The sequence below is a fragment of the Cuculus canorus genome, chromosome 3 (genome assembly GCF_017976375.1).
Source record: "Cuculus canorus isolate bCucCan1 chromosome 3, bCucCan1.pri, whole genome shotgun sequence".
In the NCBI taxonomy this organism is placed as follows: Eukaryota; Metazoa; Chordata; class Aves; order Cuculiformes; family Cuculidae; genus Cuculus; species Cuculus canorus.
Window position 1 is genome coordinate 6,655,647 of NC_071403.1, and position 25,815 is coordinate 6,681,461.

At 35.1% G+C, this 25,815-nt stretch overlaps 1 protein-coding gene across 1 annotated transcript in view; it reads right to left on the bottom strand.

Annotated features, from left to right (window-relative positions):
• The window catches only part of CSMD1 (CUB and Sushi multiple domains 1), a 1,155,040-nt gene that overhangs the window by 117,486 nt on the left and 1,011,739 nt on the right, over positions 1-25,815 (bottom strand). Inside the window, exons 40-43 of the mRNA XM_054063646.1 lie at positions 25,129-25,245; positions 19,967-20,176; positions 9,012-9,200; positions 105-282 (exon numbers count right to left, since the gene is read on the bottom strand). Coding sequence (XP_053919621.1) covers positions 105-282; positions 9,012-9,200; positions 19,967-20,176; positions 25,129-25,245 — 694 coding nt within the window. The remainder of the gene's footprint in view (positions 1-104; positions 283-9,011; positions 9,201-19,966; positions 20,177-25,128; positions 25,246-25,815) is intronic.

A 25,815-nucleotide genomic window follows, 5' to 3' on the forward strand; every position in this document is an offset into this window, starting at 1 on the left:
ATGTGACAACCTAAAAAGCAATGCTAAGGAAAAGCTGTGTCTTGCAACAGTGAGATCTGATAAATCAATGAGAAAAAAAACTTTTGCTTAGAAAAATTGCATACCAAACTGCAATGTAGTCATTCACAGGTTCAGTCTGGAGTAAGGTAAAGTTGATATAAATCCCATGGCCCGGAGGTACAATGATTAACCAAGTACAATCCTTGGAATTTGGATACTCATCCGGAAATCCTGGGGAATAAACTGTACCATTCTGAGCAGTTACATTATAGCCACAAGGAGCTGAAAAGAAAACAAATGAAAAATTAGTAGGAGAAACGTACTTTTTCATGTGAAAAACAGAACATGAAAAGTCTCCAAATTTTAAAAGCTTCAGAGTTCATGACAACGTAAGTCTTAATAACAGCAGTTTTATTTCTTTGGTATCTTCTCAGAGACAGAAAATATTGATATTTCTAAGGAATAATTTATACTGATTCTTTCAGATTTTATTTCTTTCTTAAATCCCATAAAAATCTACCAGGAATATTTGTTTTATACTGAAACTAAGCTACCACAGATTTAAAAATGGGCAAATAAACAAGCATAGAAAACTTGCATGTTTCTATACAACTGAACCCTAACTGAACTGGAAGACAATTCTGAAGAAAATAACCAAAAATACCATTATGCTTTATTTCTGACAGCTTTTTGGTATGTATAATCATACAGTTTGCGTGCTGGCTATTTTTATGCCAAGTAAGATGAAGATAGAGACACAAATTAGCATACGTTTACTGAATGAAATCTGTAGGCAAATCAATGCCATGAAACGGCAGTTGATTTAATTCAATGGTAGCAAATTTGCAATAAAGTGTTCTAGTTGAGTCTCAGTTTGAGGGGAATTGGCTGATTATGGATGAAAGCATGGATCTGAGTAGACATATGGCTCATTACAGTAAGACTTCAATCTCATCTGTGGGATCTGGAAATTTTCTCATTAGCCCTTACCATAAAGCTAACATTTTCATTATCAGGGCTTCTATGACTCTCATGCAGACCTTCTTAGTTTCCTCTTTATCTTTCAAAAAATGATGGAAAAGGAAAAAAAAAAAAAAAAAACAAAGGGGAGAGGGGAAGGAGAAAAGGGGAAAGAACAAGAGGGGAAAAGGAAAAGAAGAAAAGGAAAAGGAGGAGAAGAAGAAAAAGAAAAGGAAAAAGCAAAAGGAAGAGAGAAAAAGGCAAAAAGGAAGAAAGACTGAGAAATGCAGAAGGATGTCATATTTCCCATATGGTTTAAAGTTGCTTAATCACTGGGCTAGAAGGATCACCTGGCTAGTTGATGAGTAGCACTTTTTGGAGGAACCCTTTGAACGATCACTGAATTTATAGGACACATTAAGGAGGCTTTATCCACTTCGTTTTCTTCATCCATATCAGTACTAGCTAATACGCTGCACATCTACCCGTCTTAGAACAGATAGGCAACTACTCCTGAACTACAACCCTTTAGAGCCCAACGAAGGAAACGAGCAAAGGAAAATGAATCGTTGATTCTCTCTTTGATTCTTCATTGCACGAACAGGCCAAGGGCAGCCGGCAATGCCTATTAGCTCTGTCAGCTCTATGATGAATATCTGACTTGAGCCCTTTTTTTACTCTTCCTTAATCCTCTACATTTAATCCATGCTTAGACTGTCTCGTCTCAAAAATCTAGGCTGTTCTCCACAGTACTCCATGTCTACAGCTAAAAAACTGCTTTGACAAGTATGTTTACTGCATTGAAATACACTTCCTGACACTAATACAGTGACAGGAGGAAATCCTTTAAGTTCTAGTTAAGATATAGGATATTTCTGATAGAAGTTTTGCACTTAAATTTATATTTTGAGTTTATTATCTTTTGACAGATTTATTAACATTGTCAACGACTTCATACATTTTTGCCTCCGTTATTCTCTAATACTCTACAAAGAATGTACGTTGAACGTATCTCAGTAAAGACAGACTAATTCCTCTTATATCCTTGTTAGCCATGACAGATCAATAAATTGTCTCAGAAAATAAAAAAACGTGTTACATACAACAAAACTCTAACAGAATAAATAACACACACGGCTGAAACTAGTCTTTCTCCAAAGATCCCTAAAAATCACAGGAGAGAGAAAATTAAACAGAAATAACAGTTTATATTTCACACAAGACAAAAATAGCCTTAGTTTGACTAAAATAAAATCACTCTGAATTAATGAAGTTAATTTATTACACTTTGAATGACAGCTGTGCAGAAACACAGATTTTTGAAATGAAAAAAACATATAATCAAGTCTTCTAAACTTTTGAATGCCAGCAGTAGACCACATGCTGATTTACAAATGTATGAGTACCGAAATATGTGCTCCCACGCCCATTCACACCTAATCCCAGACATGAAGTTGTTCATCAAAGGCCAGTAATCATTTTTAAAGATCCACCCACTGGTGGCTAAACCTAATTACTTACTTATTAACAGCTCCATACGTTATGAAAAGACAGATATGGTATATCATTAGGACAACCTGATTTCACAGGACAGAAGTCATGGAGCATAACTACATGGCAGGCTTCTACTATGATCTCGTGAGCAGAAAATAATCTCATTTTCTACCATAGTCAAATTATGCCCTTCAATTTATCTCAAATCACCTGCAACACAGTGGAGAATGTGATTTAAAATGGTGATGGCTTCTAAATGCAGGGAGTATATATAGCTCTGCTTGGACAGTCCTCTAGTACCAGACTACAGTTTTGAATCCGTGAATTCTGCTCCTCTGCTCTCTGTTCAACGTGCCTATACTACAATCTAGTTAGTAAATATTAAACCTCTTTGTTGCATGTGTTTCCATGACTCTTTATGGTGTGTGTATATGTATATACACACACATACATATATCCTAAGCCCTGCTTGTTGTAGCTGCTTGGCTTAGAGAAGTAGGGATGACTGACTTTAAGTACCATGACCTAAAATCAAGTAATGTAAATACGTATGCAGATGAAAATACCTTAAAAAGGCTTGTGAGAACAGGAAATGCTACATGGTACAGAGAAGCTTGTATTGTGAAGGCTTATAATATGAACTCGAGACTTATTTACCTGAAGGACAACAATATCAGTTATGAACTTGGGGATGCTCATCCTCAGCCCCATGATACAAGAAATGTAACCATGTCATTCTTTCATCACGGAGCATAGAGATAATAAATCTATTGTTGGAATGGGAATAGAACTGAGCAGGTGACAGGCTTGGTTTACTAGCTTAAGACAGCAGAATGACATAACTGATGCTATACAGCCATACATCACAGATTTAAGATGACTTAAGGGACTAATCTAGAAGAAAAGTCCTAAAGTTCTAGCCTTAGTGCTGCAAGAAGCAACAATAACCTTACAATTAAAGCAAAAAAAATGCCCATAAAATCTCAGAAAGTTTCAAATTTTTAACAACTCACTATAAAACCCCCTGAATATATATGCAAAATGTTTTGCATAGGCAGGGCAGGGGTGTCTGAACTCATGCTGCTGTTGGCAAGTTTCTGTAGCTCAGCTAAACATTACAGGCACACTCATTTTCTCTCATGTGATCAGATAACTCCTAAGATTTGTTTTCACACCACTCAGTGAAATTCCTTAGCAGGTCAAGCTTCCAGCCTCAACACTCTAATTTTACAGCTTTTCTGTTAGTATTGCTTTGCTTGTATACTGATGACCCTGATATTACACACCAAGCAAAAAAAAAAAACCCACAAGCAAAACCAAACCAAACCAAACCAAACCAAACCAAACCAAACAATAAACCCAAACCAAACCAAACAATAAACCCAGAACCTATCTTCAGCGTACAAGGAGTGACCTCTAAAACTAACATGGAACAATTTGGTAACAGTACATAAGTTGGCTAAAAATATCAAATTATGATTATACAGAACACAGAAGTGGTGCAATCTTTAATGCCAGTAGATAAAATATACTCTTTCATGGTTTTGAAAGACTTTCATTTTGGTAATTCCCTTAGTCCATATAAGAAACTAGAAAAGATACTGAATATTTCTCTATTACTACTATGAATCCGAAGAAATCACGGAATACAGAAGAGATATAGAGAGGATAAAAAGCCCCAAATAAGTAAAACCTTAGCCGTGTTTCCCAGTAAATATAGCGGTGCACTGCTAGTAACAAGCTATAGACTGCCAGTTTTTTTCTGGTCTTGTTCTGGCAGCCCAGAGACTTGTTTAAAATCGTAACAGAAATACTTTAATGATTATGTAACTACTTACCACCTCATTTTAGCTTTGTACAACTGTGTGATGTAACACTATATATATATATATATTTATTTATGAATAAATGATAGTGATATTAAGTAGGTTTTCTTTATAGAATGAACTTCATGTAGCTCTTCTCCCAAACTGAGATCACTGACCTTCTGACCATATAGGCAATGGAACACTGAGTGTACATCAGAGAACGGAATAGATATTCAATATTTTTTCTGTATATCATTCTACCATTACCTAATTATAAATATTAATATCACTGTAACAGTACAAATCACTACTCTTTGATTAGACTGCTAAGATTTTCTTTGGACTAACATTAAAGCCTTGCCTTTGCATCTGTAGCTTGTTTCTACTGTCCATATCAATAATTTGACTGTAATAGTCTGGATTCAAGAAATAGGATTCAAGAAACCTATTTCATAACTTGGATGCAACAAATTCTTGCCAATATATTTTGGCAGCAGTGGAAAGGCAAACCCACCTAAAGGTAATAATACTAGAGACACTGTCATGATGATTTTATCACTTGAAGGGACCAATCCCAGAAATACCAGGTGTCAATATTCTGGTATCACAGATCTGTTTTCCACATCTTACATAAAAATGGTCATACACCTTTTTTCATGTATTTCTACATGCATGACACATTTATTGTGAGATTTCCAGGGGACAAATGCACAGACAACCCAATCTTTTCCTCTGAAGCAGTGTCAACTTCTTTTTGACAGCCACTCCTAGATCTCTTTCTGTCTCTTAGCCTTCTGAAGTATGTGCAAGAAAGGTTTTAATCTGAACTTCTAACAACACTTGCCATAGATAGAAAAGTGATTTAATCCTTCCATTCATTTCCCTCTCACACTCACTGCCAAATTCCAATGATCAGAGACCTAATAACCATTTGTTTTCCTTATTAAAAAAAAATTTATTTGTTATAATTGTTTCAACAATGCCAGACCAAGCTTTAATGTACAGAAATGAATTTTCTACAAAGCAAGCAGTGTGTTGAGTGATTAACACTGCACGCTCAGCCAAAACACTAAGAAACCTGCTCCTTAGTCAGAAATCAGAGCTATAAATGCACACAATTGCACACACAATGGAGACGCGCGCATTCGGGCTCAGCCCTGTGGAGCTGTGCAAGGCAGGTGCCTGCAGGTAGGTTTGGAATGTACATTTCACACGCAAAGGAACCTGGACAAATGTACATTCTGAACTATAGACATGTCAGTAACAGCGAACAGAGGAATGGCTTCTTTGGGTAAAGAAATTAAGGTAAAACTACCAAATTAAAACTATCCGGATGGGAGGACAGAGAAGGAAGAGTTGACTTTATCTTCATGTCATTATAAACTGAAAATTATTTTTCCTTCCTGCGTGTTAATTCAAACAGAACAAATTTTTTTTTTTACTCTCACTTCAGCTAAAAAAAAACAAAACAGAGAAAACAGGAGTTTGTACTATAAAAATCTAAATTACTCCTATTATAGACCTCATGTGTGTTCAATATTCTTCTAGGAAACATATTTCTCCAGTAAAACTTAATAAGAAACAAAAAAGATACAAGGCTGCTATAGCCTTTGGTGTTGCACCTCTATCCTACTCAGGAATATTATATATTATTCTGAAGTCCTTTTACAACACCAAAGATGTCTTCATGTTGTGTTACATCAGAAAAAACCACCAGGAAAAAATACTGTCCCAATACCAAATAGCCATTTCTAAACACCATCAGGCTAGAGGAAACCGAGTGACATTCTCACATGTAAAGTTAAATGCCTGTTTAAATGCTTTCATCTCTTTTAAGGTTAAAAAATACATCTGGATATAAAGTGATTTTATTTTTTTCTATAAAATTTAATGGAAAGTAATCCAGAAATTTATTTAATTTTTCAAATAGGATTATTTTTTTTTTAAATGAGGATTTTTTAAGACATTCTTTCTTTAGCTGATAACTTTCATTCAAAGCTTAACTAGAGAAAAAAAAGAGGGACAATATGTCACAGCAGACACAGCACCACAAAAATGCTGTGGAAGAAATAAAAATCAGTTTAAGGGATCTGACTCAAGAGAAGAAGAAAGAAAGAAATGTGCCTGGGAAGATCATGGAACAGATCCTCCTAGAAGCTATGCTAAAGCACATGGAGGACAGGGAGGTGATTAATGGCAGCCAACACAGCTTCACCGGGGCAAGTCCTGTCTGACCAACTTGGTAGCTTTCTGTGATGGGGTAACGCAGCAGTGGACACACGAAAACCAAAGGATGTGATCTGTCTGGACTTCTGTAAAGCCTTTGACACAGTCCCACACAACATCCTTCTCTCTAAATTGGAGAGTTACAGATTTGATGGGTGGACTGTCTGGTGGATAAGAAACTGGTTGGATGGTTATATTCAGAGAGTAGTGGTCAATGGCTCATAGTCCAGATGGAGATCCATGACGAGTTGTGTCCCTCAGGGGTCCGTACTGGGACCGGTGCTGTTTAATATCTTTATCAATGATATTGACAGTGAGATTGAGTGCACCCTCAGCAAGTTTGCAGATGATATCAGGCTGAGTGGTGCAGTCGGACAGGATGTCATCCAGAGGGACCTGGACAGACTGGAGAAGTGGAGCTGTGAGAACCTCATGAGGTTCAGCAAGGGCAAGTGCAAGTTCCTACACCTGAGTCAGGACAATCCTCAGTTTCAGTACAGGACAGGGCAAGATGTAATTGAGTGCAGCCCTGCTGAGAAGGACTTTGGGGTGCTGGTTGATGAGAAGCTTGACATCAGCCAGCAATGTGCGCTCACCGCCCAGAAACTCAACCGAATCCTGAGTTGCATCAAAAGACACATGGCCGGCAGGTCAAGGGTGGTGATTCCTCTCTCGTGAGACCTCATCTGGAATACTGTGTCCAGTTCTGGAATCTTCAACGTAAGAAGGATATGGAGCTGTTGGAATGGGTCCAGAGGAGGGCTACAAAGATGATCAGAGTGCTGGAGCACCTCCCATAAGAGGACAGGCTGAGAGAGTTGGGGTTGTTCAGCCTGGAGAAGAGAAGGCTCCGAGGACACTTTATAGTGACCTTCCAGTGCCTGAAGGGGCTACAAAGAAAAGCTAAGGAGGGACTGTTTACAAAGGTTTGTAGTGCTAGGATGAGGGAGAAAAGGTATAAATTGGAGAGGGGAAGATTTAGACTAGACATTAGGAAGAATTTCTGCACCATGAGAATGGTGAGACACTGGCACAGGTTGCCCAGGGAAGTTGCAGATGTGCAAAGAGGACAGGTCAGCTTTAGCGGGAATAGAGAAAAAATATATATCTTTTTATCTTTTTATGTCCTTTAAGTATTTTATTTCTCTCTTATGCAGGATAAGAAGACACATGGAAGCTGACCGGCAGAAGAAATCCTAATGAGTTTTAAAAACTAGTATCAACAGGTGGCAAGATTTAGAAGGATAAAATATTATCACTTAGCGAAGTGATATAAAGACTGCACAGAATTTATTTTACCAAATAGTTAGTCCATATCCTCCATATGCACTTCAGAATTTTTTTCCTCCACATTTTTTGAAAGCAGCATCATTATTTCTGAACCAGAGAGCCCCTGTGCTTACTTGCTATTCTACATGTAACTCTAACTAGAACTTTAATGTATACGGAACATATGTTAAGAATATTCTGTCATAACTTTTTACATGTTTATATCAGTCTTTAAAAGATATTGTAAAATTTTAACGTATGTTTAGCATGAAGGAAAAAATATCTCATATTTGTTTATAGTGCAGTTTTATAATGAATAACCTTGTATTTTATATAAAAGCACTGATAAAAGTTGAAACCATAACCCAAACTATTTTGAATAAAAATACCTTTCTTCAATAGTCCTTCCTTACCTTTGAGGCTTTTTAGAACTCAAAATTAATTACATTTTAACTAAAAATTACAGCACTATACAAAATATTAATTGAATTAATAAGTCACATGAAGCTACATATCACATTCTGTGTAAGGTCTGATGGACCTGGAATAGGACTTGTAAAACACGAAGAGGCTTCTAGGAAAGTGGTTGAGTCACCATCCCTGGAGGTATTTAAAAGACGTGTAGTTGTGGTCCTTAGGGACATGGATTAGCAGTGAACTTGGCCACATTAAATTTACTATTAAACTCAATGATCTTAAAGATATTTTCTATCCTAAATGATTCTATGAGTCTACAATTCTACGTAAGTGCAAAATTGAAATTTCCAGTCCTCCTGTTCATTTACTGTCTAATTCAGTGAGTACTTAAAGACAGCACCCTTGGGGAAAAAAACACATAGCTGGAGTACTTAAACCCATGCTTTAGGCTGAATGAATTCTCTTAAAAAACTACAGAGTCAGTTACAATAATCAACAGAAAGAGATACGTGGCCTTAATAGAATCAGAATAAAAAAAGGAAAATAAAAAATCACAGGGAATTTAAGGTAATTTCTCACATTATCATGAATACTCACAGTCAATACAACTGACAGATATTAGAAGGAACAATAAACTACTGCTGAGGAACACGATTCATAAAATATTTATAATTTACAAAAGCACATACCTTTCCAACTTTAGCTGCTTACAATACACATTAGGATAAAGGTGTAGTTCTTTGGTAAAAGCTGCATTACATACACACATACAAACAAGTAAATACAAATGCTGAAAGCATAGTGAGTTCTGAAGCAAAGGTACTACGAGCAACTTACCTTCACATCTGGGGAAGTGATAATTCCAATTCCTGTTGATTCCGTGTTGGCACGTGAGAACGGGCTGACCCCTCAAAACATATCCAGGATAGCATTCGAACGATACTGACTGACCCACACTGTAATCTGTGTTGACTATATAGCCATTCAAAAAAGGAGGAGGATCAGGGCAGTTCTGTAGCTCGTAAGCTGGAAGAGAACAGAAGTACTTTTTATTGCTTAGGCAGCTCCTAAAAGAAGAAGTGAATGTTAATATAAAATTCTCTAATGCATTCCATAATAAGTAAACACAGGAATGCCAAAGTCCAGTAGCAGAGTGATTAACGCATGACAATAAATAAATAATCTATTGCGACCATCCGGATCTTGATAATGCGATGAAAAACATAGCTCTTGAAACAAGGCATAAAAAAGATCAAAATTTGGCATAGAATGAATTGCCATTTACATTAGCAATTCAGAGAGGAAAGCCAAAGAAATATTAGATACAGGACATGAAGACAGATTATTGTGGTTTAGTAGTTCATGATGAAACTTCACATTAGGGTATTATGCATTTGTTTTTAAATAAATTTCTAGGCTCAGGCTCAGTGCCGAAGATCTAAGAAGTGATAGTTTTACAATAGGACAACATTTTTTTAACCAAGATACATGGAATTAATAAATAAGATGCATATATCTAGTAAGTATGCCACTAAGTGACATAACTTAACGTGTACATCAAACATTTTCATAAACTTCATAATATTCACTTTTAATTTAATATGTTAAGTTTGAAATAAAACCAGTCTTGCTCTGAATGCGGGAACATTGAATCCAATTACTGCACACAGTGATAGTAATAATTTAATTGACCAATCTTAAAGGTCAGTATTCTGCTATCACAGAATTTTTCAAACATCTTTTCCTATCTCAATACACAAGAAACAATTCATTTCATTTCAAGTAATTAATAGCAAAATTTTCTAGAAAAATAACTTTTTCTATGATGCTTGAAATTAAATTATATTTATTAAGGAAACATTTATTGAATGACTATGTTTACAGTGCAATTTCCAAAATTTGAAAATATATTTTAAATTATTAATATGCAAGTATATCAATACAATTAGCAGCATAAGAAGTTTAAACAATTTTTTTCTGATGATATTCACATATTCTATATTTCATCTACTAGGAACAGATGCAGCATAACAAAAAATGGAGTTCTGTAGCACTATGTAGCAAAACAAACACTTCAAATTGAGGATAAGCACACATATAGTGTCTTGTATTTATCTGAATGACAATATTTCAGCTTGGTCATTACCTGCATCAATTAGTTGCACAAAGTCTCAAAAATAAATCATCACACAAGCAGGGACAGCAATTGTTTAAATATATTTTCACATTTAAATACTGTAGTAAGCATCCTACTAAGGTATGACAAAGCTTTTCATTCTTTAAAATTTTATGAAATACCATATTTTCACACTCCATTGGATTTTTTCAATATATATGAAGGGATGGGAAAAAAATTAATCTGTCAAAAAAAATGAAAAAAATTACTGACAGACTATAAAGTCATAGAGCATCAGAAAGACCTAGAAAAGCGACGGAAGACTACCAAAGAAAAAATTCCTTTATACCTCTAAAAAAAAACTAAACTGCATTAATGATTCCTCATATTTATTGTCAAGGTTTATGTTTTCAAATACCTCAAAATATTATTCAGTTAGACACGTTTAATACAGACAAAATACTGTGATGAAAATTCAGAGGGAGCTTTCATTATTAACTTCTACTAAGACAGAAAGATAATTTAAAACCACTTATTTCCACATTGCAGATATATTTCCTTTGAATATTGATTGTTATTATTGAATTATCTGAATATTGAAAATGATAAATAGTTCCACAGGAAGGAAAAAAGAAAGACAGATCTATAAAAATGTTTGTAGAATCATTTGCAAACAACTTCGCACAGATGAGACAGCAAGTAACCATAGTTTAAGAAATAATTATAAAGCAGATAAATGCCATGTTTTCTCCGAGCATTTAATTTACAATTATTAAATACTTCTGTCAGAAGATAAGGAAGTTCAAAGAAGAGTAGTGTGTTTTATACTAACATATGCCTTTAAGTCCAAGCTCTAAAAAAATCACTGAGAGGTCAAGAACATATTCTTGTACCAAGTATTTTGTTATCTTTATAAAGCTAATCTCTATGATATGGACATGTTCATCCTAGCAGTATATGCTTATTATTAAATTAGATTATTTAAACAAGCTCGTTCAGCAAGATTGCGCTAAGTGCATAGCTTAAGTTATTACTGAAAGTGAAATTCTTAATTACTTCACTGAAGTACAGGTATTGTCATTATTTTTTTTAAATCATTAGCGATTACAGTCACGCTATGAAATAAATAGATTTATTTTAAGAAAGAGTTCTTCTTTTCCCTAATTCACTCAGTGAATCCAGAATCCAGCGTTTACACATTACAAAGCTGGAAGAGATGTGGAGGTACCAGAAATATTACCAAATCTTTAAAAATCAGACTCCCCTTCCTTCAAGCAACAAAAAATAAAGAAAAGAAAAGTTAGAAATCACAATTAATTGGAATGGAAACACAAAAAGCTTTATTCTACCTTAATTATGATTCATTAAAATCTAAATCTAGTAGTGGCTCATTAATGTTTAATGCTATTATTATTCCTGCTATCATTATTCATATTACACTACTGCAGATAATATCATTATTATCATCATCTTTACACAAAATAGAGTACTAGAAAGATTATTTAAGAATGCAGGGCATATTAAGGTTAATAAATGATATAAAAATCTAATTAGCAAATTATATTAAAATTACATTAGAAGATTATTTTGGTGGGTTAGAAGATCTCATAGATTTATTTGACAAAGTGCAGCATTACATTGCCCAATAGTTACAATGACAATGTTTTGGAACAATGACAATAAGCATTGGAACTTATAAACTTTGACTGTACAACATTTTGAGTTGACGAACATGCATGAAAATATCCATCCTTGTTGGTTAATTTGTCACAATACATTACTCATAAGTTATATTTTAAATGTACCTATGGCCTCAGATTTTTTAAGTTAGTCTTATAAAATTAATTTTGTAAAAAAAAATTATCTGACTGATCCACATGAGCAGAAAACACGGGAACAGCTCAGGTGAAAGAGGAAATCCTGAAAGAAGATCAACATCTCTCTGTCCTGTAATCTGTAAAACAACCCTCAAAATCCCTTGGATTGTTAATAGGAAAAAAACCAACCTACTTTTTAAAATTTTAGTTAGCTTATTAAGAGATTCTGTACTTTTCTTCTGTTTTAAGTAAGGGAAATAAAACATATAGAGAAACTTTTGAGGTTTATTCTGGTATTTGTTTCAGAAAGAACAGAATCTCTGCCTAAAGCAGATTGCATAGATTTGAAGGTCAGTCAATCAGGGGTGAAAGTGCATATGGGCAGAGCACAGTTGTTGTTTGAGTTGATTTATAAAAATAAAAGGTCCAAATGTGAAGATACTCTGCATGTGACTTCTGGTGTAAATCCTATAGATTACTCATAAATTATTGGAGATACTCTAAGTCAGGTGATCTGACTATGATATCACAATTTATAAGCCACTCAGAAAATATGCTTTAGAGTTTTGATTTAAATATGAATTATGTTCTTCTCTTTTGATATATGCAACAATTATACTTGATTTCACATAACAATTATTATTTAGTCATTACTTCAAAAATTACCCACAAATTGTGATGTCAAGCATGATAAAAGAAAGCTCCTTTTTATGAATATCATTCTCAAAGACTTGTATGGTGTTGAGCTTTAACAAATTATATACCATTTCACAGCAGAGAAAACTCTTGATGAAAGCCTGAAATTAAGCCACATGTAAAGGAAATCTAAGAAAAATATTTAATTCCAATGCTGACAGCAACCAAATACTTGAATTTTTAAATTATCTTATGATGACATAGGGTGTTTCTTTGTGAAATACATTTTGCACTGCTAAGAAAACAATGCAAATGACCAAAGAAATATAATTGATCCTCTATTATCTTGTCTTTATGATTCAAATGTCTTTTCCTTCTTACATTAACACTAGGGTCATTTAGTGCCTTTTCAAGTGCTACAGTAATCTATAACATTTAAATGTGGAAATCATGATTAATACTTCACATAAAAATTGTATAAGCAGAGAACAGAGCATGCAAACCCTCAAATGTTAGGAAAATTCACAATTAAGGTTACTTAAACCTTTCATTTAGGCTTATGGCACATTCCTCCGGTAGCATGTTGTGTATAACTAACAAGAACAAAACCCCTTTCTCACACTAGACTAGACTGGATTAGCCTGGGTTGGGTTGGAAGGGGCCTTTAACAACCACCTGGTTCCAACCCTGCTGCCGTAGGCATGGACATATTTCACCAGATTAGGTTGCCAAAATCCCTGTACAATCTGATTTTGAACACTTCCAGAAATAAGGCATTCACCACTTTGCTGAGCAACCTGTTCCGGCGTCTCACCACCTTCATCTTAAAATAATTATTCCTTATGTCCAATCTAAATCTACCTCGTTTGGTTTGAAACTGTTGCCCCTTGTCTTGTCACTAAAGACCTTTATAAAACCTCTCTCCATCTTCCTTGCAAGCCTGTTTTAAGTATTGAAAGGCCACAATAAGGTCTCCCTTATATCTTCTCTCTCTCCAGGCTGTACAACCCCAACTTTCTCAGCCTTATTTTTGTAGCCCTCCTCTGGACTCATTCCAATAGGTCCATGTCTGTCTTCCTCTGGGAGTGCCAGAGCTGGAGGCAGAACTCCAGACAGGAGGTCACAAGAGCAAAATAGATGCGAGATTCACCTCCCTCAACCTGCTGACATCCTTCTTTTCCTGAAAGCCCGGGATAAAATTTGCTGCAGCCCAAGACAGGGCCGGAAATCTGGAACATCAGTTTATTACCTTAAGCACCAAAGAACATAGTTTTTCCAGGTGTTATGACTCAGGATTAGAGTTGCAAAACATGGCTTAATTTTGCCATGTGAGTTAGAAAATCATTTGCTTATGAATCACTGAAAAGATCTTATTTTATTTCCATTAGTATTCCCCCCTTAGGACATAATCTGAAATAATTTTAGAAATATAGTATTTTTTCAACAATCGCTTTTTTCCTTCCAGGTTTCCTATGACTCAGAAGCTCCATCATAATTGTGGTTTTGCTAGATAAAGGTAATTAGATTTAACATGTTCAAATTATGTTGTAAATGTGCATGATTGTCCTTGTAGAAGAAAAGGAGTACAATTAGAACTATTTTCTGCACTTTCTGGAACATGTTTTTCTCCAAATAATATAGGGTATGATTCTTACCTCATATTCAGCTTTGTGATACACTAAAATTCAGAACAGACTGAAAATGATCTTAGAGTTTCATTAATAGGAACTAGGATTCCACCAGTAAAAATAACACAAATAAAACATTTTATCTGTTTCCCCTAAAGAAGCTCGAGTGTTAAATGGAAAGCTATTTGGAAAAAAAAAAAATAAAAGATGTTCCAGAATATTAAGAGGCTGAGGTAAGAGTCATAATATAGCCAGAGATTAAAAAACACGAATATGTCTTAACAACTGTACTAGCAGTATTCTTCTGTTCATTAAATTCTGTTATGAATCCCTCAGAGGCCATAAAGGCTTATTATTTCTTCTGACCTAGCATATATCTTAAGTCATTCTACCTACATGCAGAGAATCCTGAACCTGTAATTACTTAATTTGGCTTGCCAATCAAACTTCTGTGATTTCTCCCTCTTAGACCAAGCGTGCATAGGCTGTTTACATCTGACACTGAAATTCAGCAAACATAAGGATCTCAGAAACTCAAGGCTGGCAGTCAAATGCGATTTAGAAATGTCATTCTAAGTATTTCTGGTTGCTTCCCATCTTTTCATAGGTGACAAAACCACAGCGGTGGTAACAAAGAGAAACACTTTCTCCACGTTTTCGTTTTTCAAATTAAACAGTGCCACATACACTTCAACAACGAAAAAGTGTAATTAAACTTAAATGTTGCTGTTTTAAAAATCAAGCAAGTTTAAAATTTTAATTGAAACAAGCTTAGTACCGTCCAGTAGAAGAGCATATTTAATCTTAAATCTTTTTTAATGTAAATTTAAATACATTTTAAAGAATTAGACTAGGATTAAGCTCTACAGTCGTGTGGTCATTTTCAATATTGAACACATTCATTACATCATTAAAACGAGTTTAGTGAATGTGACTACAATCATGGACTTTTTTTGCCTACTTATCTTTTAAGGGTATATAAAATTAATTTTATATTATAAAAGCAGTGCTTTTTTTATTTATTGAACTTTAACCCCATTTTTTGTATATGAGATTATCCTAAAAGAGAATCAATAAGAAGCAGTCTGAAAAAAAAATAATCTATTAAATATATCAAGACATCGGGTCCTTCTGCTTTGCATTACAAATTTTCTATAGCAATGGCAAAACCAGACAAAAGCTAAACTACTGACAAAATAATTTTTTAAATACTCAGTATAAACTTATTCTATCTAATCCTTTGCAGAATCTAATTTTTGTGTACTACATCTGCTCGCGCTGGTACACACCTTGCAGTCTTACATACAACGTTAACTCAGTTCTGACAGCTTTTTCTGCCCTTTTATTTAAAGTGCCTATTTTTAGATGCTCTGAGAGATTAAATACTTTTAAAACTCGCTTCTTGGAAATCGTGTAAATTATTACTGATAGGCTTCAAAAGACTATTTGGTTGGCTATAGCCACTGCGAGGTTTGCCTGATCAGGACGGTGGATGAATTTAGTACGTTGCTTTGTCAGCGGCTGAACAAACAAAGCCTGGGTTATTTTTACACGTATATTACAATATATCTACATAATGGCCATACAACTTCTGTTTACCGGCATCTAGGCACTATTTTCCAGACTACCTTACCTTATTTGCAGTGTCTCCAAGCCTTTGAAACACATAAGTTTTCTGTCAGAGTACAATGCCACAGGATTAATGTCATTTATGCACGCGACAGTGCAAGATCTCAGAGATTTGAGATATGCTTGGACTCTCCTTGGCTTCAGGTGCTTTCAGCTCATTTTAACAATAGCTAGGAGCTAAGTGATTATTATCTAACATGTTTTAGATTATACTCTGCAAATACCACACATGCTAAAGGCCTGGGAAGCTCTGACAGTCACTGCTTAACAAGCAATAGTCATTTATAGTAGTTGAAGCTGGGGAAAGTGACTTTCAAAGTTTGGCTGGAAGGCAGTAAGAAAGAAGCAGACTGTGATAAGAAAAATATGTAAAAAAATAATCCAAGTAGAACCCAAGACTGAAGAGTAAGAAATCTCTAACACGAACGTCAACAGGATTCCCAGGAAAGAGCCTGGGATGCTGATGACTGCCTCTCCACTTCTCCATGAAAAAAGACAGAAACTGAACGTTAGGCTCCATAAGAGCACTGGGAGGGTCAACATAATACAAAAGAAATAGGATAGATAGGAGGAATTTTTTGCACAGCACTTTCAACTACATTGTTTATGTTTTGTTCTGTTCTGTGTTAATTGACTTGGACCACTTAACTGTGTAAGCATTAATTGGGGTAAAAATAAATCCTTAGCTTTCTATATACGATATGCTTCCTTTTGTGCATAAGAAGATTTTGAACATGAAATGCATGCCAGCCTCTCATTTCTTATTTCCCTCGCACCTCTATAATCCATGAATAGCAGTTAGCCAAGACACAGTGTGCATTAAAATTAGTTATAACACGGAATACTGCAACTGGATAGCCAGCAAACCAAACTGAATGGATATCTAGGGAGTAATGTTGCGTCTTCCCTCTCAACAAGGGCACTATTTCAAGACTCTATCATCCATGTTACTGCTATTGCTTTTCAAACATTTCTAGGAACTGTGAAATTTGACAGAAATTGGCCAAGGGTTTCACAATTGCATAACAGAAGCATATCAAGAAGCATGACAGTCAGACATCACAACAGCGTAAGTCTTGTCATCCAAGCAAATAAGGCTAAGACTTATTTGATGTTTGACTGACTGAAAAGAAAACAACATTTCTGAGAGAACGAAGAAGGAAAGAGAAATGTTTTGAAGCAGTGAAGAGTTATTTTTTAGGTCCAGTTTCAGCAACTGCACATCGATTAAGAGGAAGAGGGAGAAATCAAAAAGTATAATACCAAAAGTAGTAGGAAAATCCAGAGACAATTTGGAAGACAAGATAATCTTTGGAAGCAACATAACCCTTGTATGAAGAAAAATAAAGCAGCCATTAAAATCAGTCAATTATAAAACCACTGCAATTTTCTCTCAGAGCACATCAGAGCAATGGTGAATACACTGAAACACTGTACTTACAGAAGTTCTTTCTAGATTATGAATATGGTGAATTGAGAGTACAATTTTCCACATGTTCTAAATGGTGCTGAGCAAGTTACATGTGCTCAGTAATATGAAGCTATAAAACGTGATAATCTTAGGAAGAATTACCAAAGGAGAAATGTTAGCAGTAGAAATTCTTAGTGCAGTCTGGGATTTCAGAGGCAACAGAAAGATTTTGTGCTATCTGAAGAAAAATAAACACTTTCAGGATATTTCATTTTTAAAGAAAACAAGTCCAACATCTGTTCACAGAATGCAGAGAAGGATGTAGATGGAAGGAAGAATATAAATGACTGAGAAGTTCTGTAAAGTGGACTTAGCCGGTTGACCTTAATCACTTAAAAATTGAACATGACAATATTAGCAACTTTTGACATTAGAAAAAAAAATCAATAAATAAGTACGTTGTAAAGTAATTTAAGTAACTTTTTTTTTTTTAATTTGAGTGGATTATGTTTGGGTTTTTTAAAAAGTTTTAAAACCATTAATTTTTTAATACATAGACTAAACAACTGTGCCTCCTCAAAACTGTATTCAGGTATGAGTCTTTTTATAAGCATAGAGTTTTACATAAAAATTAATTGTATGAGTTGTCTTTACTGAAGAAACTGTTTTGCTTCTCACTCATGGGGAAAATAAAACTGAATGAACATATATGCATCCGGTAATTCAAACACATCTATAGCTACACATTCTGAGAAATGAGGTAATAAATACTAGGTGTATTTTTTATTTGAAATGAGAATAACTCAAATATAATTTAATTTAACTGAATCTCTTTCTTAGTTCTGAATTTTCTACCTACTATTGTAACTATTAGATCAATAGCTAAAGTAAGAAAAACTTCATCAAATTGCCACTATTTTTGAGAACTTAATTTTTTGTGGATTCTTTACATAATTATTTGCAAAATGCTGCTACAATTTTTTGAATTCCTAAGACCAATTTTTCCTATTGCACACAATGGGGAAGGGAAGAATGGAAGAAAAAAGGAATGATGAGCTCAACTCATCAAACTTTCAAAATATGGAATAAACTTCATGTGTTAATATCATGGACTTCTGAATTATGAATGCTACTATTTTAATGCAACCCCAGACTGGGCATTGATTATAAAAGCTTCTTTCAGCAGTTTACCATGGATAAATAAAGGAACGGTGCCTGCAACGGGGAAAAAGATAAGAAGTGACCTAGTTTGACTGAAATAACTGACATAACTGTTATCCTTGATGAGCCCAAGAATTCATCTGATTTTTAGGATTATGGCAAACAACTCGTACAGTTGTAGTTCAATGAACTGAAGCACAGATTACAGGGTCTTTCCATCTGTACTGATAAGCGGATATTGGTTAAATATATGGATTAAGTTAAAGGTAAATAAATTTGCCTCAGGCAAAGTATAGAAAACCATAATATCATAGAATTGTTTCAGCTAGAAGGAACCTGTAAAGGTTATCTAGTCCAAACCCCAGCAATGAGCAGGAACATCTTCAACAAGATCAGGTTGCTTGGAGCCCCATCCAGTCTGACCTTGAATGTTTCCAGGGATGGGACATCTACCACCTCTGGGCAACCCATTCCAGAGTTCCACAATACTTCTTGTAAAAAACACATCTTCCTTAGATCTAGTCCAAATCCACCATCTTTTAGTTAAACACCATTACCTGTTGTTCTATTGTAACAAGCCCTACTGAAAATTCTACCTTTATATAAGCCCCTTTTATTGAAAGGCTGCAATTAGGCTTTCCCAAAGCCTTCTATTCTTCAGGCTGAACAGCCCCAACTCTCTGTTTTTCCTCAGAGGAGAGGTGTTCCTTCCCTCTGATCATTTTTGTGGCCCTCCTCTGGACCTGCACCAACAGGTCCGTGTCTTTCTTGTGCTGAGGTCTCCAGAGATGAACATAGTACTGCAGATGTGGTCTCAACAGGGCAGAGTAGAGGAGCAGAATCACCTCTCTCAGCCTGCTGGATGCACTTCTTTTGCTGCAGCCTGGGAGATATACATTTAAAAATACAGATACAAAATGTGTGTATCTGCTATCTTTTCATTTCCTTTTAATTCTCACATTTGTCTAGACAGCAAAAATATAACATGAGAACTATAAAAGAATTAATCTGAATATTTAAAATAACTCATAGTATATTCTGAAATCCTCATTCATCACATTAAAATAACAAGATTATAAAAATTGGAAAACAAAACAGGTAATATTAGCAGCATTGTCCAGTAACAGCACATGGCAACGGGATGGAAAGGAGTATCAGCTATGTAACCTTTGGGAAATGAATTCTCTTTGGCTTTAGGTTTTCACAGCAGTAAAAAAGATTCCAATTCAATATAATTTCAGTTGTAAAAGAATCCAACCTATGGATTAAAAAATCTACACTTTAAAAAGCGCTATATAATATATGCCTAAAGTGTTTTAAAACTTAAAAAAGTAAATGAAATGCATTATTTTTCTTTTTTTACCATAAAAGTAATTGTGCTAGTTCCTACTTACCTCTGTATGTCAATTTAAATCCTTGCCTGTTTTCTGAGTGATCGCTGTAGAAATGAACAAGTGTTTCGTGAGTAGTACTTAGCAAGGGTGATGGGAGTTCCATTCCGCTAAACTGGCCGATCATCGAGCTAGTGTGGTAAGGCCCATTCTGAATTTCAAGGAAATCATGATTTGCTTCAGTAGAGAAATTCAGAAACTGAATGTGTGCACCTGCAACATTGAGAAAGAAAGAAAATTAAACCCAGAATTTTTATAACTCACATTGCTTAATGTTACAGCATACAAATATGAAAATAAAGATGTAAATAATTATTATAGGCACTATATTTATATTTTAGTCATTGTGAAAAGTGGAATGCCTAAGCTAAGGAAATAGCTGCTAAGTATTGCAGGAGTTGGAGTTTTTAAGATCTTGGTACCGAGTATCATAACCACGTATGAAGGGACTAATGAAACTAAGTCACAAAGTCAACAACCAGGTATTTGGCAGGTTCATAAACCAGCCAATAGAAACACTCAACAGAGGAGCACATCGCAAATCCTGCTGTGTCATGGCATGGTCAGGACTCTGCCGGAGGAGATTTACTGTAGCTGGGCTGTGCCTCTCATAGAGGCTCAGGATCAGCTCAAGACCCAAGAAGCTTACTAAGAGAGTTAACTTTCAGAAGCAGAATTTTACCTACTCAGTTCCAACTATCTACTCTACCTTGTTTTTCCTGAGCTGAGTCACCTATAGTTGCCCCCTCTTCCCTCCAGCTTGGGCAAGAGTGTCTTTAGAGTTGTTCTTCTCTGTATGCAGCATTGTTAGATGCACTGAACTCCAGAATGGTGAGTAAGCGCTTACTTAGGATCATTTACCACAAACCCTCTGCAGCAGTCAGATGGTTGAACCATACCTTTCTCACAAAATGAAAGTGAGAGATATGACTCCCAAAATGCTGAACATTTGGAAGTAAAAACATAATCTCACTGGAAGAGCTGTTTTTGAGTCCTGGCACTACTTCATGTGGACTGAGGACTTGGAATTCAGGCTTCTAAAATTATGTGTATATATAATATAAAAAGAGGGATGGGGATGACCCTCTGGTTTGGAAGCCAAGTAGTACTAAATAATTTGCAACTAGACTGTTTGGACCTAACCGTAGTCTGGTAGACTATGAAGAACTAGCCGGAATGGAATAAAAAAGAATTACTGAATGAATCAACAAAGCATATGAAATATTAAATGCTTTATCTCGCTGCCTGACATTCTTATTTATCAGTAGATAACAGGAGAGTACCTTGTAGATTAATCACCAGGGTAAGCCATTCACTCAGTCTTGCTCTATAGCTTGTTTCTTTGTCTCTGTAGTTTGCTATCTAATCACTTGTATAAAAGGGATACTTTTTTTCTATGGGAGGAACTAAATAAGCTACCAAATAAACTGGTTGTTATAGAGCTCTCATAAAAATATGGGGTATTTAGCTCTAGTACCTTCTCCGACCTATGCTGAGTCGGAGAGATACGAAAACAAATATTCTACCTGCTGAATAAGAAAATTTATTCCAATGCTATCAATAGAGAGACACATACAGAATATATCGAAGTCTTAATATCAGCCATCTCTTGTATGATGTCTGATGTGGTTAGTGTGACTTGAGTGAAGTCACTAATTTTACAGTGCTCTTGGGATTTAAGGTGAGGTATGATCCCAAGCGGCTTGGAAATATCTTGACTTCAGTATCAGCATTTAGTAATTCCCACCAGAGACTGGATGTCAGCAGCATAGAAATCCTAAAGAATTGAGCAGCCACTTGATATCGTACTTGAACTGTTGACGTGTCAAGTAGATAATTGAATGATACATAGACCCAAAATCAGTGTTTAGGCATTTAAATAAAAGCAGCTTCATGTTCAGATATAGTCTCTCAAGAGACACGAAATATCTTTAAAATTGAATTATTCTTATTTAATTACCGAGAAGGAATTTCTATGACTAGTTGTAAATATTCAGTATAAAAAAGCTTTATATTTTAAAAGTAAAAAGTAGATTTACCAGTAACTTAAACAAAAAATAAACTGCCTAAAATAGTCACATTTTAAACACAAACAGAAATATTTTTTTTTCCCTAAAGATTTTTCAACGATGTTGATTTCAGTCAGAGGAAACACTGCATATGGCACTGAAGTCTTAACTCTAAGTTCGTAGAACTTAAGACTGTCAATTTGATATGTCAAAGAAAAAACCTTCCACACTAGAACATTTCCTACATAAAATTATACAGATTAAAACTGATAGCTACAGAAAAGAAATCATTATCTGGCCAAACTATAATTACACTACTTCCTGCTCCAATCTCAGCAAGATTTCCCCTCTCACTTGAATAGACTAAATAATGAGAATTCCAAGCTGAGCTAATCTTTTTCACAAGTGTTAATCAATTAACAATTACCTAAAATGATTAAAAAAAAAATCACTGCAAATCACTTGAAAAGATGTACTTTCCGTCGGTTTAAAATGTTTGGATTTTAGAAGCATCTTCTTTTACACTATCATTATATTCATGTATAATGAAGAGAACCCTATTCTTTGGGACACATTGAGCGCCCACAGTTTTATTGCTGGACTTGAGCGCACCTCTGTGCTTGCATTACGTCAATAATATCACGGGCTTCATTCAGTTACAAAGTTTGAACAAACGGGTGGGAATAAAGGAATGCTTACTGAGAGACCAAGTCACTGTGATGTTATTTCTTCTACTGGAATTTGCATCAATCATTATATGTCCAAGGCCAGGCTGGAAGAGGAACAAATTGATCTAGTAGAATGTGTCCCTGCCCGTGGCAGGGGAAGTGGATCTAGATGATCTTCAAGGTCCCTTCCAAACCATTCGGTGATCAAGTTTTGTACACAGTACTAACCTAACTCATTCAGTATCACATTAAAATCCATTAAAAAAAAAAAAAAATCCTGGAAAGTTATTCAATTTTGGAACTATTTTCTATATTTCAGTGATTTTGTGTATTTATTTTCATACAATAGAACGAATGCAGACAAATAATTTTAGGTAGACAAATTTATACTTGTAATTATTTTGCAGTGGAAGTTCTCTGCAAAACATCCCATCATAAAACCTGGTGTAAAAACATTTTCCGTGGGTTATTTGAGAAAAACTTTTTCAAAAAGATCCCTGCAGTGACTTTACGGTAAAAAATATCACCTTCTAATGTTTTTAGAGCAATGATAAATCAATGGTATGAATATCTTGTATCTGTTATGATCTTATCTTTTTATAGGTTACCACTATGAGAAACTTCTGGGATAATAATAGGATACAAGACACTCTTGTGTAATGCATAAAAAATCGTGTACATGGAAATGCTCAAAGCAAAAGGGCAACTCTGAGAAATTTGAAGGACTGTTTTTAAAAGGCAGTATTACAGTAACGTAATTTGAATGACATCACTCCAGAACAGCTGCTTATCATTTACATGGATTGAGAATGAATTTAGAGTAGCCCTGAAGAGAAGGACTTGGGGTGTTGGTGTATGAGAAGCTTACCATGAGCTAGCAATACGCACTTGCAGCCAGGAAGCCAACCATATCCTGGGCTGAAAGCGTGACCAGCAGGTTGAGGGAGGTGGTTCTCCCCCTCTGCTCTACTCTAGTGAGACCTCACTCCATTGAGTTCTGGATTTCTCAGCACAGGTAGGACATGGATCTGTTACAGTCCAGAGGAGAGTCACAAGGACGATCAGAGGGCTGGAGCACCTCCCACAGAAGCACAGGCTAAGAGAGTTGGGCTTGATTAGCCTAGAGAAAAGGCTCTGTAGAGATCTTACAGCAGCCTTCCAGCACTGAAAGAGGCCTACAGGAAAGACTGGGAGGTACTCTATCAGCGAGTGAAGTGATAGGATGAGGGGCAATGGTTTCAAGCTGAAAGAGGGTAGATTTATGCTAGATATTAGGAAGAAATTTTTTACTGTGGGAGTGGTGAGGCCCTGGCACAGGTTGCCCAGAGAAGTTGAAGCTGCCCCATCCCTGGAGGTGTTGAAGGCCAGGTTGGATGGGGATTTGAGCAACCTGATCTGGTGGGAGGCGTCCCTGCCCATGGCAAGGGGGCTGGAAGTAGATGATCTTTAAGATCCCTTACAACCCAAACCATTCTATGATTCCGTGATTCTACATTTTCTGCAAATGTAGCCGTAGAATGACAAAATTAGTCAAGGATGTCCTGTCTATAGTTGTCCTAAGAATTAAGGATATCTAAGACTACTAAGGCTATCCATTACTATGATGGATCAGTTTTACCAGGCACACACTTATAGAGGGCATTATTCTAAATTGCAGCATGGTATTTCTACAAATTCGCTTAGTAAAATACACTCTACTTAAGTAAGTCCTACTAAAAAAAATCCTTATGAATGCAAAGGGAAAGCATGTAAAATACATTCATTTCCAGAGATGGGTACAGCAAATTTAATAATAAGCTTTTAAAACTAATTTTCTTATTGGAGCAATAGCATTGAATTCACAGTATGGGGCATAATGTTTTGCTCTGAGAAAACTTCTCCCTCTTTTATTTTTGACAAAGCTAGAAGATTGTGTTTTATACATGCACTTATAGATCGCTTATTATCCATGATTACCTTCTCAATCTAGTTATTATTTATTTGTGAAGATATTTTTTGTATGACTATAGTTTTAATGCAAACTTAGAAAGTTTCTCAGTTGGTAATTGTTACCTGGGATTTGGAATATAGTTTTAGAATGTTTTTAACCAAATTCATAGTACTAGAAATTAGGTGCTGTCCATTTTCATAAAACCTAAGAAATACTTTTTAAGTAACTTGGGGGACAATGCAAGGACATTAAACCGAGCACTAATTAATTAAGAAGTTGCATTATCTAATTAATCTTTTATATCTTCGTGCAGATAGCATTTGTCCTGAAATCAGTTTCCAAGACAGAGTGAGTTTTACAAATAACAAATTACTTTGACAAATATATATTTTTATATTGCCAAATATTTTCAAATATAAAGATAATGCACAGTTATGTAAGAAGTTCACAATGCATTCGCTGGAAAAAATCTGTTTCATAGTAGAATTTAGAATATTCATAATTAAATTTAAATCTGATGATTACAAATAGTTGCACTTGAGATCTAAGTTTACTTACCATATCCAATAGGCAACAAAATTTTCCATGTACAATCTAAATTACTAGGGTAATTTCCAGGAAATCCTGGGCTCAGGATCACACCACCCAAGTTTGTCAGAGTTCCACCACATTTAGCTATGAAAAGTAAAAAGAAAGTTACTGTATCTTTTAATAATATCATTTCTTAATATTTGGCATGTAATTAATTCAAAAATGGATTTTCCATTTTATCCCCATGACCCTCAAACACTGAAATTTATCACAGTCAAAATATTCTTCTTGAAGGAGAAAAGAAAAAAGAGTTGAGTTAGACCAATACACTTACTCAATAGAATATGTTCTCTCTGATTTTACTGTAAACGTGTAGCTGCACATGTGGACTGGGTAACCCATTGTCTCAGCTGGCCAATTATGTTAAAAATGTCTCGTTAATTGTTGTTAATGTGAATTCAGAAGGAGGGATTTGCTTACTATCTGTGTGCTTTCCTTCTGCAAATTAATAGGAGATTGAAAAGCCATTTGCATCCTTTACGATGATATAAAGCTAAATTACAAAAATACGAAGCACCTTGTAAAGAAGTGGCAGAGTTTACCCTTTCACTAGGACAATAATATGAAGGAAGAATAAATCAAGAAATCAAATTAAAATCTTGTAATTTATATTTCTTATTTGAGGAACCATTAATTTAAAGCCTATGAGTCTTC